General features: G+C 41.1%; 1 protein-coding gene across 1 annotated transcript in view; it reads right to left on the minus strand.

Moving 5' to 3' along the window:
* Positions 1-14,135, minus strand: part of LOC149456933 (uncharacterized) — a gene marked incomplete at its 3' end in the record, with an annotated part of 109,588 nt that overhangs the window by 22,390 nt on the left and 73,063 nt on the right. The window contains exons 12-16 of the mRNA XM_089684221.1: positions 12,524-12,634; positions 10,407-10,517; positions 8,385-8,577; positions 6,115-6,260; positions 3,141-3,260 (exon numbers count right to left, since the gene is read on the minus strand). Of these exons, the coding sequence (XP_089540347.1) occupies positions 3,141-3,260; positions 6,115-6,260; positions 8,385-8,577; positions 10,407-10,517; positions 12,524-12,634 (681 nt within the window). The remainder of the gene's footprint in view (positions 1-3,140; positions 3,261-6,114; positions 6,261-8,384; positions 8,578-10,406; positions 10,518-12,523; positions 12,635-14,135) is intronic.

A 14,135-nucleotide genomic window follows, 5' to 3' on the forward strand; every position in this document is an offset into this window, starting at 1 on the left:
GGTCGAAAGGAGAGTTCAGAGTCCAGGATTACACCATTAAGTTTGGTTGTAATATAGTTCTCAGCAGTTGTTTTACATTTTTTTTCATATAAAACATATGGAGAGAGGAAAGGGAGGAGAAGGATTTACAACTTTGACTCATTATTCTGTGTGAGGAAAATTTAAAGCCCAAGCTTAGTGCAAAAAAAGCTTCTATGAATGGAACTCGATCTGTAATTAGAGGATGGAGGGATGATTGTGAAATTTGCCTCCTCCATTCATAGATTATGCTTCATTTATTGAAGAGATAGTACAGCCTCTATAAATTGAGGAGGGGGCAGAAAGGGCAGGCATAGTTGGGCACTCATGCCTGGCTCTATTAACCTGTTGCCTCACAGAACGATTGGAAAGGGGAGGGGATCAGAGGAGGAAGATTTCTACTAAACTAGGAGACAGCAGAACAAAGGACACAACATACTGATAGTAAGCAATGATCTTTTTTCTAATTCTTTTTTTTACTAAACTTAGGCTTTAACCTTGAGCTACTGAGATCTGTAAACAACCAGCTCTTTTCATCAACGGGGCTAAGAAGAAACTAGAAACACGTGAAAAAGGAGCCAAAAGCTTTAACTGCTTGCTGAAAAATAAGAATACATAAGGACCCTGCTAAAAAATTTTTGTGCTAATATGGAGCGGTTAAAACCAGTGTTTTTCAACCTTTTTTCAGTCATGGAACCCTTTAAAATTATGGACAGTCTGAAGGCACCCTTTAAACTTCTGCATAATCTCGAGGCACCACATTCTAAAATGTAAAAAACTATTCTAGTAGTTTTATATAATGCAGCAACATCCACACATGTAGGACACCCAACATTGGAGGTGATTTATTCTTCCAAAGCAAATTTACCTTTGCACACTGGTACTGACTAGTCATCCAGTGTTTCTCCCTGAGTTTTTCTCCCTAATGTGACTCCAGTGCTGATAGAGTGGAGCAGTGGAGGAGCAAACAAGAATGGTCTGCAGACACCACACACCCTCCTTATCAACTGGCTGCTAGGACATTGGCAGCTAGAAGGTCATAAAAGTGCCCAATGAAAACCTGTGGCTTTGTGTATTAAAAGGCAGGCTTGATCCACCTGCTGGCTTGTATACAATTTTTGGTCAATTTTTAGGCATTTTGCCGAGGCACCCCCAAAAAAGCCTGAAGACACCTTGGTTGAAAAATGTCGGGTTAAACTATAACTAAACAAAGTATCCCTTTATTTCTAGAAGTGTCTAATTGTGTTCATAGTGCTGATTGCTTTGTACCATTGTGGTGGAGCTCCAGTAGTCTGTTTCATAGAGGTTGGCATTAGATATGAATGAAATTGAGGGTTTTAATTTTTTGAGGAATATCAGTTTTATTGAAACTCTTGGTGAAGTACTTTGGAATCTATCAGAGTCAATGGGTTTTGCGACGAAATGAAAGTAGAACTAAAGTCTTCTGGGTGAGGGTGGGCTCCTGTCATAATGTTATTATTATTATACAGCATTTATATAGCGCCAATAGTTTGCTCAGCGCTTTATAATATAACAGGAGACAATACAGCAACAATACAGTTCAATATAAGAGGGATAGGAGGCCCTGCTCCTTGGAGCTTACAATCTAAGAGGGAGGGGCTAGTGGTACAAAAGGTAATAACTTCGGGGGATGGACTGGTAGGAGGAATAGAAGATTCCAATATTATCTGACGGCAGGATAGGCTGCCCTGAAGAGATAGGTTTCAGAGATGGCCTAAAAGTGAGCAGAGTAGGCGATAGTCTGATAAATTGGGGTAGAGAGTTCCAGAGGATGGGGGAAGCTCTGGAGAAGTCCTGGAGACTAGCATGGGAGGAGACAAGGGAGCTAGAGAGCAGGAGGTCATGCGAGGAGCGGAGAGTACGGTTTGGGTGATATTTGGAGACAAGATTGGTGATGTAATTTTGGGCAGAGTTATAAATGGCTTTATATGTCCTGAGCTACTAGCCAGGCCTTAAGAGTTACTCGCCACCAACAAACACACACAAACAGAGACACCTGTACACACACACACAGACATGTACATACACATACACACAGAAACATGTACACATACGCACAGAGACATGTACACACACACATACAGACACATGTATATACACACAGGCACATACAAACACTTATACACACAGATACATGTACATACACAGAAATACACACGCACAGACACATGTACATACATACACAGACAAATGTAAATACAGACACGTACACACATACACAGACACATGTACACACAGACACATGTACGTACATACACACAAACACACACACGTACATACACACAGGCACATGTACACACACACACACACACACATGTACACACACCTGCATGTACAGTACATGCATACACAGACACACACATGTACACGTACACCCCCCCCCCATAAAAAGTTGCAGTACTTCGTTGTTCACTCACAGAGCCGGGTACTGCACTCTAGGGGGAGGCAGAGAGCACAGCACACACTCCTTCCTTTGCTTTCACTGCGCTCAGCTATTGAGCAGTCTGACAGCTCCCAGTGCCAATGACAGATACGGCCTGAGCTCCGAGCCTGCTCAGCAAGACGGCCCTGGGGGACACACTCGCCCCCACCATAATTTCCACTCGCCATTGTCGAGCAGGCGAGTGGAAATTTCAAGCCCTGTTATGTGTGATTGTTAATGTTTTGAATTTTATTCGTTGGGCAATGGGAAGCCAGTGGAGGGATTGGCAGTAAGGGATGGCAGATATGGATCGGTTGGTAAGGTGGAAGAGTCTGGCAGCAGCATTCATGATAGACTGAAGAGGGGATAGCCTGCGATGAGGTAGGCCAATGAGGAGGGAGTTACAATAGTCAAGGTGAGAGATAACAAGGGAGTGAATAAGTTGCTTAGTGGTTTCAGAGGTTAAGAACGGGCGTATCTTGGAGATATTACGGAGGTGAAGTCTACAAGATAATGTGCAGAGTATGTACAGAATAGGCAAATATTTGAATGCGCTTAATCGGGGGAACAGGTTCACTTTAAAAAGGTTGTCTAATGTTTAGTCCTTTCCATAAAAAAAAGGAAATCCATACAAATTCACTATACATTTCTTTACAAAATAAGGCAGAATATGACTTACCCTGCCATTCTGGGAGACAGAGGCATGATGGATCAGTGATGTTCGGATTCTCATGACAGGTGCCTCCATTAAAACAGGTCTCAGGAGAACACAACTGAATGGCAAATTCACAATTTAACCCTACAGCCAAATAAAAGTAACATTTTTGTACACACATTAATAAAACAGTAAAGCAGAAAAAAGGACTGCACACTGATGACATCACTGAGATTAAAACCAATATTACTCCAGTTATATGTATATGCTCTTAGGCAGGGCTTTTTTCTCAGAGAGAAGGTGCAGGAACTCCCCCCTTCTGAGTCAACCTTTCCTCCACCTCCTCCCCACCTCCCAGTACTGTCCCTTTTGGAGAATACACATAATGATACCAAGTGGTGCAAAATAATTTGTATGGAATTTGTTAATAACAAGAAAATCAGTATAGTATATCCCTTGCAGCCAGAAACCCCCTAGCAATAATAGATCCCCACAGCAACATTAGATCCCCCAGCAACAATGGATTCCCCACACACCAATAGACCCCCCAGCAACAATGGACCCCACCCCAGCAACAATAGATCCCCCCCGCCAACAATACACCCTATCCCAGCAATAATAGACTCCCCCAGCAACAATAGACCCCCCAGCAGCAATAGATTTCCCAAAGAACTCTAGACCCCCCACCCAACAACAATAGACACCCCCCCAGCAACAAAAGACCCCCCACACAAGAATAGACCCCATACACAGCAACAATGGACCCCCCCCAACAAAAATGCCACCTCAGCAACAAAACATCCATCCCAGCAACATTAGACCCCACAGGAGCAACAAACTGGGAATCTGTACTGCGAAATATATGGAGGCTGCCATCGCTGATCTCCTTCCAAAAAATACAGGTTGCCTGGCTACAATACTTTCTGAGTCACTTTCTTACTGATAACACATAGCTCCTGAACCATATGCCTGTAGTGGGTTTGTCCCTACAGATGTACTGAGCCAACTGGATAAAAGTCCAGGAAACTAGAATTTTAAGAGAAGTGCAAGAATGGAAAATAACAAACATTTACATTTGATGCTGCAGCTGTCCCCTGTCGGCCCTACACCGAGAACTGAGCAATCAAAGACTGCTGATTGCTCAGTTCTCTGGTCCACTCTGAGCAGAGAGTGGTGACTGTCAGTCACTGCTCTGTGCTCTGCTCCTCCCGCACCCACTAAAGAACGGGGCTGTGGATGAAGTAAGAATGGCATGCTCAGGGCTTTTCTTCAGCGGGAAAGTGAGGGAACGCAGTTCCGGCACCTCCAGCACTGAATGTATATAATGGTAAGGGATACTGGGGTGTGCAGGAGGGTCTATTGATGCTGGCTCCTAAGGGATCTATGGTTGCTGGAGGAGATAAATTGTTGCATGGGGGTAGGGCAGCACAGTGGCTAAATGGTTTGCCCTCCTGCCTGGCAGTTTGCATGTTTTCCCTGTCTTTGCCTGGGTTTCCTCCGGGTACTCTGGTTTCCTCCCACACTCCAAAGACATTCTGATAGGTTAATTGGATCTTATTCTAGTATGTATATGTAAGAATGTGAGTTAGGAACCTCAGATTGCACAACCCTTGAGCGTTAGGGACGTGATGTGAATGTACAATATATATGTAAAGTGCTGCGTAAATTGACGGCACTATACAAGTACCTGAAATAATATTGTTGCTGGGGGCTCTGTTGTTGCTGGTGGGGAATCTATGGTTGCTGGGAGAGATCTACTGTTTGAGGGAGGGTCTGTTGTTTCTGGCTGCTGGAGGGTTTATTGGTGCTGGCTTCTGGAAGATCTGTTGTTGCTCCCAGGGGTTTTGTTGTTGAGGTGGATCTATTGTTGCTAGAGAGATCTATTGTTGCCAGGTGGGTCTATTTTTGGCTACAAGGGATCTATGTCAGTGCTTTTCTTGTTATTAACAAATTCCATACAAATTACTTAGCACCATAAAATTATACTTAGTTTTGTTTTCTCTAAAAGGGGGGCAGTGCTGGAAGGTGGGTAGGGGGTGGAGACAAAGGGTGACTCAAAAGTCAGGAGTTCCTGCACCTATTCTCTGAGAAGAAAAGCCCTGGGCATGCTCAGTCTCTCAGCAGCACAATGAAAGTCTGAGCCAGCTGCTAGTCAGGCATCTGGGTGGATCCTGACATTATTGTCGTGATCCCTGCTTAGCCTGTACAGGCTCTGTGACATCAGCTGACAGCTGGCTTTAGCCCGCTGTCAGCTCTGGGTCACAGGACTGCAGAAATAAGTGCACTTGTGTGACCCATAGAAGAAGTATGGCCAAAAGAGCTTTGGCCTTATCTCTCTTTTAAAAAGTAGAAGTCAGCAATGGACAGCTTTCTTTAAACCATCCAAAGGTAGGATAACTTCTGTCTCTTATGAAGCATCTATGATGACCTTGATAGTATGGTTCATCATTCAAAGAACATATGCATCAGTAGACCTGCTTTTCTCTAACGTTTGAACTGTTGGGACATTTGGTGAATAGGTTGTGGAAAGTCTTCTAAACTAGAAGACAGCAAAACAAAGGACACATAATACTGATAGTAAGCAATTTTAATTGTGCTGATTTTTTTTTTTTACTAAACGTAGGCTTTAACCTTGAGCTATTGGGATCTGTAAACAACCAGCTTTTTTTCTCATCAATAGGGCTAACAATTTATAAAAGATGCAAAGTCACAAAATAATTAATAACTCAATATAAATGAAACATCATTTTTAGCATCACTTTCTGTATACAACAAAAAAATTAATAGAAGACAGTGACCCCAAATGACCCCTTACATTGGTATTCTGTTGGAAAATTCTCACTTTTTGTATTGGTGATCAGTATATGTGGGAAATCAAATCATCACTGCCCACTGCTCAAAGAACTGTTAACAGCCTCAGGAGGAAGGTTTGAGAAAGCTGACTATCATTAGCTCATCAGTCTGTTGGGCTACCCACAAACAATTAATATTTGGGTACCTGTAAATCCTGCTTGGCACGAGCAGTTATATCCACCCAGGTGAGGATGGCATATTCCCCCGTTCTCACAATGAACAGTGGCGCACTCATTAATGGGGGTATCACAAGATGACCCCACCCATCCTACATCACAGACACATTGAGAACTGCAAGAGAAGAGAACCAAAACAATGGCATTGAGGATGGATCATAGCTCATCATAACACAGGAATTTAAAGTGTTACTAAACCCATGACCCTGCATTCACTATATCTGGTCTCTCACAGTACAATAATATTTTTAACAAAATGCAATTCTTTGAGTAAATATAAACTGCTAAATACCTTTTCTCATTAGCAGGTATAGCAGTCTTTTGACTTCTTTCAGTGTCCAGCTGAGCACTGGTTAAATATGTAGGAGGAGTTTTCATTCTCTCCTGATTGTCTTATGAGGCTGCATAACCCCTGACCCTCTATCTGGACAGTGCTGATTGGCCCTGTGCTGATCACATACACCCTCCCAAAGAAAAAAAAAACTCTCTAGCAATACACACAAAACTGAGCATGTGCAGAGTGAATCCTAGGGCTCTGTGCTATACCCAGATGGATTGAGGACAGTAGAAGGGGGGGATTAGAGAGGACAGGTTCAAACAGCATTTTTACATTATGCGGAGGGTTAACCTCTTAGGTTCCACAGTGAGTATAACAAGCATGCATTACTGCATATACAGACTGATTTTACTGTTGTGGGTTTAGTAACACTTTGTTTGAAAACAGTCAAACCCCAAAATTAATAATTGTTCATCTGATGTGCATGATTTGGTTCATTCCAGGCAATCTTGTTATTATTGCCTTTGAAGTAATACCCTGGTGTACCGTGAATGTCAGACTGGAATATTGTTGGTCAATAAATCAACTATATTGTACAGTAGGTTAAAAAATAATATGCGGTATGTTGACAATTTACACAATAATACACAAAATCTATAAATTGATTGTATCAGATTCATGATATCGATGTTAGAATAAAATAAAAAATATTTTTAAATGTTTTACATGTATTGGGGGCCCACTTAGAGTCAAGGTCTACCAATAGTGGATCACTTGTAGGTTTAATGGGCGATGCAATAGTGTTGGTCTCATTTCTGTATCAAACAGAAACATGGCCACCACATGTCCTTCACTAATTACCTAAGCCAAGGACTCTTACCCACTACTGCATGGTATTTTACTATGGCATATAACATAAAGGGGTTGATATACAGTGTAAAACAATGGGGTGGCTTTTCTGCAGTCATACTAGTGAATAAAAAATCCCACCCCCTTAGACCCCTTTCACACAGGTGTCCTGTATGTCTGTTTTTCATTTGTCCCTTTACAGATGAAAAACGGACACCCATGTATTTCTATGGACTAGCAAATGTAAATAGATGATCATCTGTTTACATCCGTTAACATCCTATTTTCTTAACAGAAGAAAACCCTATTTTTCTTCCGTTAAAAAAAAAAAAGGAACGGATGACAAATGGATGTAAACAGACAAAAATGGATGTAAACAGATGAAAAACGGATGTGAACGGACAACAACACGGATGTAAACAGACAAAAATGGATGTAAACAGATGACAAACGGATGTAAATGGATGAAAAACAGATTTAAATGAACAAGAACAGATGTAAACAGATGAAAAACATGAAAAACAGACAGAAAATGGACGTAAACTGATGAAAAACGGATGTAAACTGATGGAAAACAGATTTAAATGGACAAGAACAGATGTAAACAGATGAAAAACGTGAAAAACAGAAAAAATGGATGTAAACTGATGAAAAAACGGATGTAAACTGATGAAAAATGGATATAAACTGATCCGTTTTTCTTGGAAAAAACATGACTGACCTGATGAAAAAAACAGAACGTGGAAGGGGCCTTACTGATCTACACACCTGGATCAGTGGGGTAAACCTTACAGTGTCCAACTGAGATCAATGATCTTTACCTGCTTTCTGTTATAAATGGGCCCCATATAGTTTTTGCTGTTTATAAATAAATGCAAGAATGGGAAAAATTCTAAAATGTTAATTGTAATTACATGACTGTTTAAAACGGATTTAAATACATATGGTAAATAAATCATTTATCAGTTCGATTTCTATTTTAGGATATAATATTCACAAGAATAAAAGAACTTCCCTCTTTGTTGGACCTGGAGCTGAAAATAAAAATCTTTGTCAATATGGAACAATCCTTCATTGAATTCCACTTTTGATCCTGTAACACTCCGGCCTCACCTGTTGTCCTGGATCTGACTGCTGCCATGAAGGCACGTTGTATTGATGAAGGTGGTATTCTCCAAGGTACAGAGGGGAAGGACTGTTCCTGGTGGGCAGTAACACTGAAACCCATCATCCAAGTCTTGGCAGGTGCCTCCATTCTGGCATGGTCTGGACCTGCACTGGTTAATGTCTATTTCACAATGGGTGCCTGAAAAGAAAATGTAATTCACTGAGAAGAGAATTAAGACATCAGTCGCTAAGGGGTTTATTTACTAAAGCTGGAGAGTCCAAAATCAGACTCCCTTCTGCATAGAAACCAATCAGCTTCCAGGTTTCATTGCCAAAGCTTCATTGAACAAGCTGAGGTTAGAAGCTGATTGGTTTCTATGCAGAAGGGAGTCTGATTTTGGACTCTCCAGCTTTAGTAAATAAACCCCTAAATGTCAGGGGCGGACTGACAACTCATGGGGCCCCCGGGCAATAGGGAATCATGAGGCCCCTGTGTCCTTGCCCAAACTCAAAAAAGCCTATGAAAAAGGTACCAGGGGCATCTCATGGGGCCCCCTTCTGACCCTGGGCCCTCAGGCATTGCCCAAGTTTCCAAATGGTCAGTCCGCCCCTGTGTTCAACTATGGTAAGGGTAATGATTAAAGGCTACAAAAAAGAAGCTGCAAGCATAAAATAGGATCCTTGAAGATGGAGAGTGGGGGGGAAGGGTCCTGTAAATATGTCACATTTACCAGCCCCTTTCTTTTCTAAATAAATACAATGAATGATTGGTACTGATCATTCACTGTGTTCATTAATAAATGAAGCATAGTAAACTGTTCTCTTTTTTGGGGGGGGGGGGCTGTCAGGTTAGCTGCATGGGGCCCCCTGGTTTTTAACAGCATCCCTGATTGTATGTAAACCCTAACAATGAACTTCACTTATTTGTAACTTTCTGGTTTGTTAAATACGATTTGTTATGTCTGTTTGATATGTATTACCAAAAACCTGTTGATCTTGCCAGAAAGTTTGTTATCCCACAAATCTCAGAAAATCATGAGTTATCCCAAAGTTCTCCTAGTTCTCATCTTGGACTACAGAATAATGCACCTTTATGCTGTGGAGATCTGAGAGTGGGAGTGGTTTAGTAGTGAAGAATAGTTTACAAAAGGCAACTGGGCAGAGCTGACACCACTTTGTGTGTTGTCAACCCACAACTGGATATAACAGCTGAGCGTATTTCTGGCAGATCATCAAGTAATATGTTGTACTTGCTGGGTGTTCAAAAGGGCAAAAGCACAGGGAAAAGTGCATGTACTGCAGACAGGTACTGCATATGTTTTTTTTTTTATTTTGCATTGGCTTTACATTGGATCCAAAAATGTATTCTTAACCATTGCACTTATACTTAAATTACTGATCTTCTTATCGCAAGACACCCTTACAACACATGGACTGTCCGGTTGATAGAGAACAACAAACTCATTGCAGTTTCCAACTATATGAACAATGGTCCTGTTAGAATAAGACTTTGGGATCTATTCCTAGGCTTCAAGCCTCATACATGAGCTCAGGAGCTGTTTTTTTCTTCTTCATGGAAACAAAGGTATACTATCTTCATCACAATAATATTAGAATTTAGAAAAGCTGACGTGCTCCACTGGTGTGAGTGTTAATTTTAAGTTCACTTTTCCATGATCCTTACACAATCTGGCCAATTTGTGCCTGGATTGAGTGACAACTATATCTTCTTAGGAACTATACTGCCTGTACCAACATCCCCAATTGACCAGTATGGGAGGAAATACCAATTTTCCAGGTAGGGTTTTCCAGTTATCTACTCAATGTATAAACATATATACATAGTTGAAAGGAACAAGTGTATTTACGTACTGATTCTTCTCAACAGAAATAATTAGGCAGCTGGATGTTCCAACAATCATGAAAAGCAAAAGCCAATAAAAAGGACAAGTAGAATAGAAGCCTCTATTGATATGAAATCCAGTCAATATACAACATATACCTTACATTAATATTTGCTTGTGTTACCTGAATACCCAGGGTCACAAAAACACTGGAATGAGTTCACCAGGTCAATGCAATGTCCATTAATGCATGGGTCGCTGCTGCACTCATTAATATTCATGTCACACGTGGCACCTGTGGAAGCAACGGAATGTAATATTGTTACAATTTATGTGTTTAATAAAATTAAAGAAATATGATAAATAATTTTATACTATTTAACATTACTAGTAAAAAAGAGAACCTATGGGAACAAAATCTTTCCATATATTGTGCTTTTTGTTTTTTGCGCTGTCAGTTTTTTCTTTTTGTGAAAAAAAAACCATAAAAAACAATAAGGCTAACAAGGGACTTTTTGTTGGCATACACTCATCGGCCACTTTATTAGGTCCACCTGTTCAATTGCTTGGTAACACAAATTTCTAATCAGCCAATAACATGGCAGTAACTCAATGCATTTAGGCATATGGATGTGAAGACAACTTTCTGAAGTTCAAACTGAGCATCAGAATGGGGAAGAAAAGGGATTTAAGCAACTTTGAACATGGCATGGTTGTTGATGCCAGACGGGCTGGTCTAAGAATTTCAAAAACTGCTGATCTACTGGGATTTTCATGCATTAACCATCTCTAGGGTTTACAGAGAATGGTCAGAAAAAGAAAAAATATCCAGTGAGTGGAAGTTGTGTGGACAAAAATGCCTTTTTGATTTCAGAGGTCAGAGGAGAATGGGCAGACTGGTTTCGAGATGATAGAAAGGCAACAGTAACTCATGTCAATATGGACCAAAATCTCTGAGGAATGTTTCCGACACCTTGTTGAATCTATGCCACAAAGAATTAAGGCAGTTCTGAAGGCAAAAGAGGGTCCAACCAGTACTGGCAAGGTGTACCTAATAAAGTGGCCGGTGAGCATACAAACAGGTCCAGGATAGTATAAAAGAGCCATATAAAACCAATTGCACCTGTGGCAGTGCGGTACCCTGCCAGGGTCTAAATGAGAATTATAACCCAGGATTCTCATCCAGGCAGGTTGAGGGGCTCCAGGGGGTTTGCCTAATGCAGAGGAAACTGGATTTTCAGTTCCTCATGGTTTTCTAAAATCTGCAGCCCTGGGTCCAGGGTTTGTGAACAGCCAGCACACTGATTACACAGGTGTGTGCAGGCCTTTTTGTTGAGGCCTTACCATGGTTCTGGGCTCCATTCCGGCAGACAGGAGGTCATTGCCCAGGACTCAGGAGAGCTCCATCAAGGAGAGGTGGGAGCCAGGCAGCAAGGGGCTGCTAGCTATGTGCCTGAAAGAACCGTTTAGAAAAGAGTCTTCAGGAGACAGACATGAGCCTATAGTGGAAGGCCAGAGCAGCAGGATTGTATGTATAAGGCAGGAGGCTAAAATCTGTGTTTGGAAGAGTGAAATGCTGAATACTCCTGTGAGGGAAATCTATGGTTTGGATTTACGGAACTTTCTTCTAAATAAAAATGGGCAAGAATGGCCCTTAAAAAACAAGAAAGTGAGTGGCAGTGTACTTTAAAGCTCTACCCTTGATGCTAGTTCTAACACACCTTTAAAACCATGAAAAACCACCTTTTCACTGAAAATGTAGGGAAAGGAAAAGTCTTAATTTTGCTCATCCTGAGTTTTAAAGCAGACATTTACACTTTGGTCATCATTGCACTCTTCCTCTCCTCTGCAATGTAAAATGTAGACATTTTTGTTCAGTTCTTCTCAACCCCTGGATGCCATTTTCATCTGGGCAAGTGAGTAGAATTTATGGAAAGGAGCTAGGTATTCATTCCTTCCAATTACTGGCTCTTGTGACTCGGCTGTATTTCTGCTGGGAACCTAAAAAGCTTTGCAATGCGCAAACTGTGGGAGTCCTGGGGACTTGCTGTGAATCGATTATTGTTGGTAAACCCAAACTTCATTCCTACTCAAGAATAATATTTCAGCTGTGGGATGTTTCAACATCCATACATTCATGGGCATTTTATGACATGAAAAATCTACAGGCTTGGTAATAACCATGGTCAACCAACAAAGCAAATGACAATATAGGAGCAGCAGAATATTGTCCTCCAGTAAGTTCATTCCCACTGGTAAGAAATCCAGTAAAGATACAACATATACATTTTTTCATGTTACCTGAATATCCAGGATCGCAAAAACATTGGAATGAGTTCACCAGGTCAATGCAATGTCCATAAACACAGGGGTCACTGCTACATCCATTAATGTTGGTGTCACACGTGGTACCTGTGGCAACAACAGAATATAATATTGTTGCAATTTACTTGATGAATAAAATAGAAGAAACCAAGGTATAATTTTATACAATCTAAAATTACTGGTCAATAGGAAAACCAAACAAAGCTGTTTAGACAGCTTACAGGTTGCATTGACAATGGCAAAGACAAGTTCTTCCAGACCTCATGAATAGCAATATGCATTTAAATTAAACTTTATATTTGCAATTGAACAGAGTCTAACATTTAGGATACAACACAATTGATGCAAAACTATGGGATCTTCAGCATCCAGGAAGTTTAATAGTTCATATTAGATTGTAATCTGTTATGAGCAGATTCATTAGAATGGACTCCGTGCCCTGGGACACGCAGGGAAGAAGTCCCTGCACTTCTTTGGAAACCGCAGCCCGCACGGGAACCTCGGTTCCCAGTGCAGTTGCAATTTCCAGTGCGGGTGGCGTGCCATTAGAATTAATGGCACCCACCCGTGGCTCCACATTCTTCTGTGTGGGTGGTGCGGTTGCACAGATTTTTGTGTGGATCTGCAGCGGCACCATCCGCACATATGTGAACCTAGCCTTACAGTTACTGTATTGTAACTGCACTGTCTCCTTTTATATCGTAAAGCGCTGAATAAACTTTTGGCACTATATAAATCCTGTAAAATCATATAGCGGTCATTTCAAAGGTGCCTTGATATGTTCTGCATATCTGTGCATACTTAGAAGGCTATTAATATTCCCCTGTCACCAGAAAAAGTTCTTCCTGCCCACAATCTGTATATTAACATTTCTCAGCACAATGCCTCTTGCCAAGGACACATAAAATAATTCTCCGCTATGGCAGCTAGCAGCCAATACTTTGAGCAGCTGCCGGCTCTCAATCCTGACTGTCAATGACAGTCACACTAATGACCAGGAACCAACCAGGATAGGTTCCTGATCATAGTGTCTACATGCAGGCTGGTGGCTCTACTGACAAAAATGACAAAATGTATGTATACTAATTATTTAGATGTGCAACTTATTTGCTGAATTATTTTAAAGTTAACTGACGCATGATGAGGCTGGAAACTTTGGCCTCAGCATCTAGGCATCATGGAACTCTGATCACAAATTGGGTAAAAAGCAGAACACCATCAACCAAAGCCAATGATCAAATATAGTGTCAGGTGTTTCAAATCCCTAAAAATAGCAGACATTTCTAATAACATTCATACCATCCTAAAAATATATGATTGATACACTAATAAGTTATACTGTATATCAGTTACAATGTTATATATCTGTTACCTATGTAATAACATATATAATAAATAGCCGTATGTAATGCCCACTAGGTGGGGCTAGTGTAAGGTAAATTTATTTTTGGCTCATGGTAGTGAGTGAGCGTGAAATTTTGTGGGTTCAGTTTGAGGGCATGCTGGTTGACTCAGCAGGTTGGGACATTATCACCTCCACCTGGATCTGGAGGTCCATGGAAGCTTTTAAAAGCCAGTAGGCGGCAGG

Source organism: Staurois parvus, unplaced genomic scaffold (genome assembly GCF_062004578.1).
Source record: "Staurois parvus isolate SC_StPar_1 unplaced genomic scaffold, SC_StPar_1.0 ptg000340l, whole genome shotgun sequence".
Lineage (NCBI taxonomy): Eukaryota > Metazoa > Chordata > Amphibia > Anura > Ranidae > Staurois > Staurois parvus.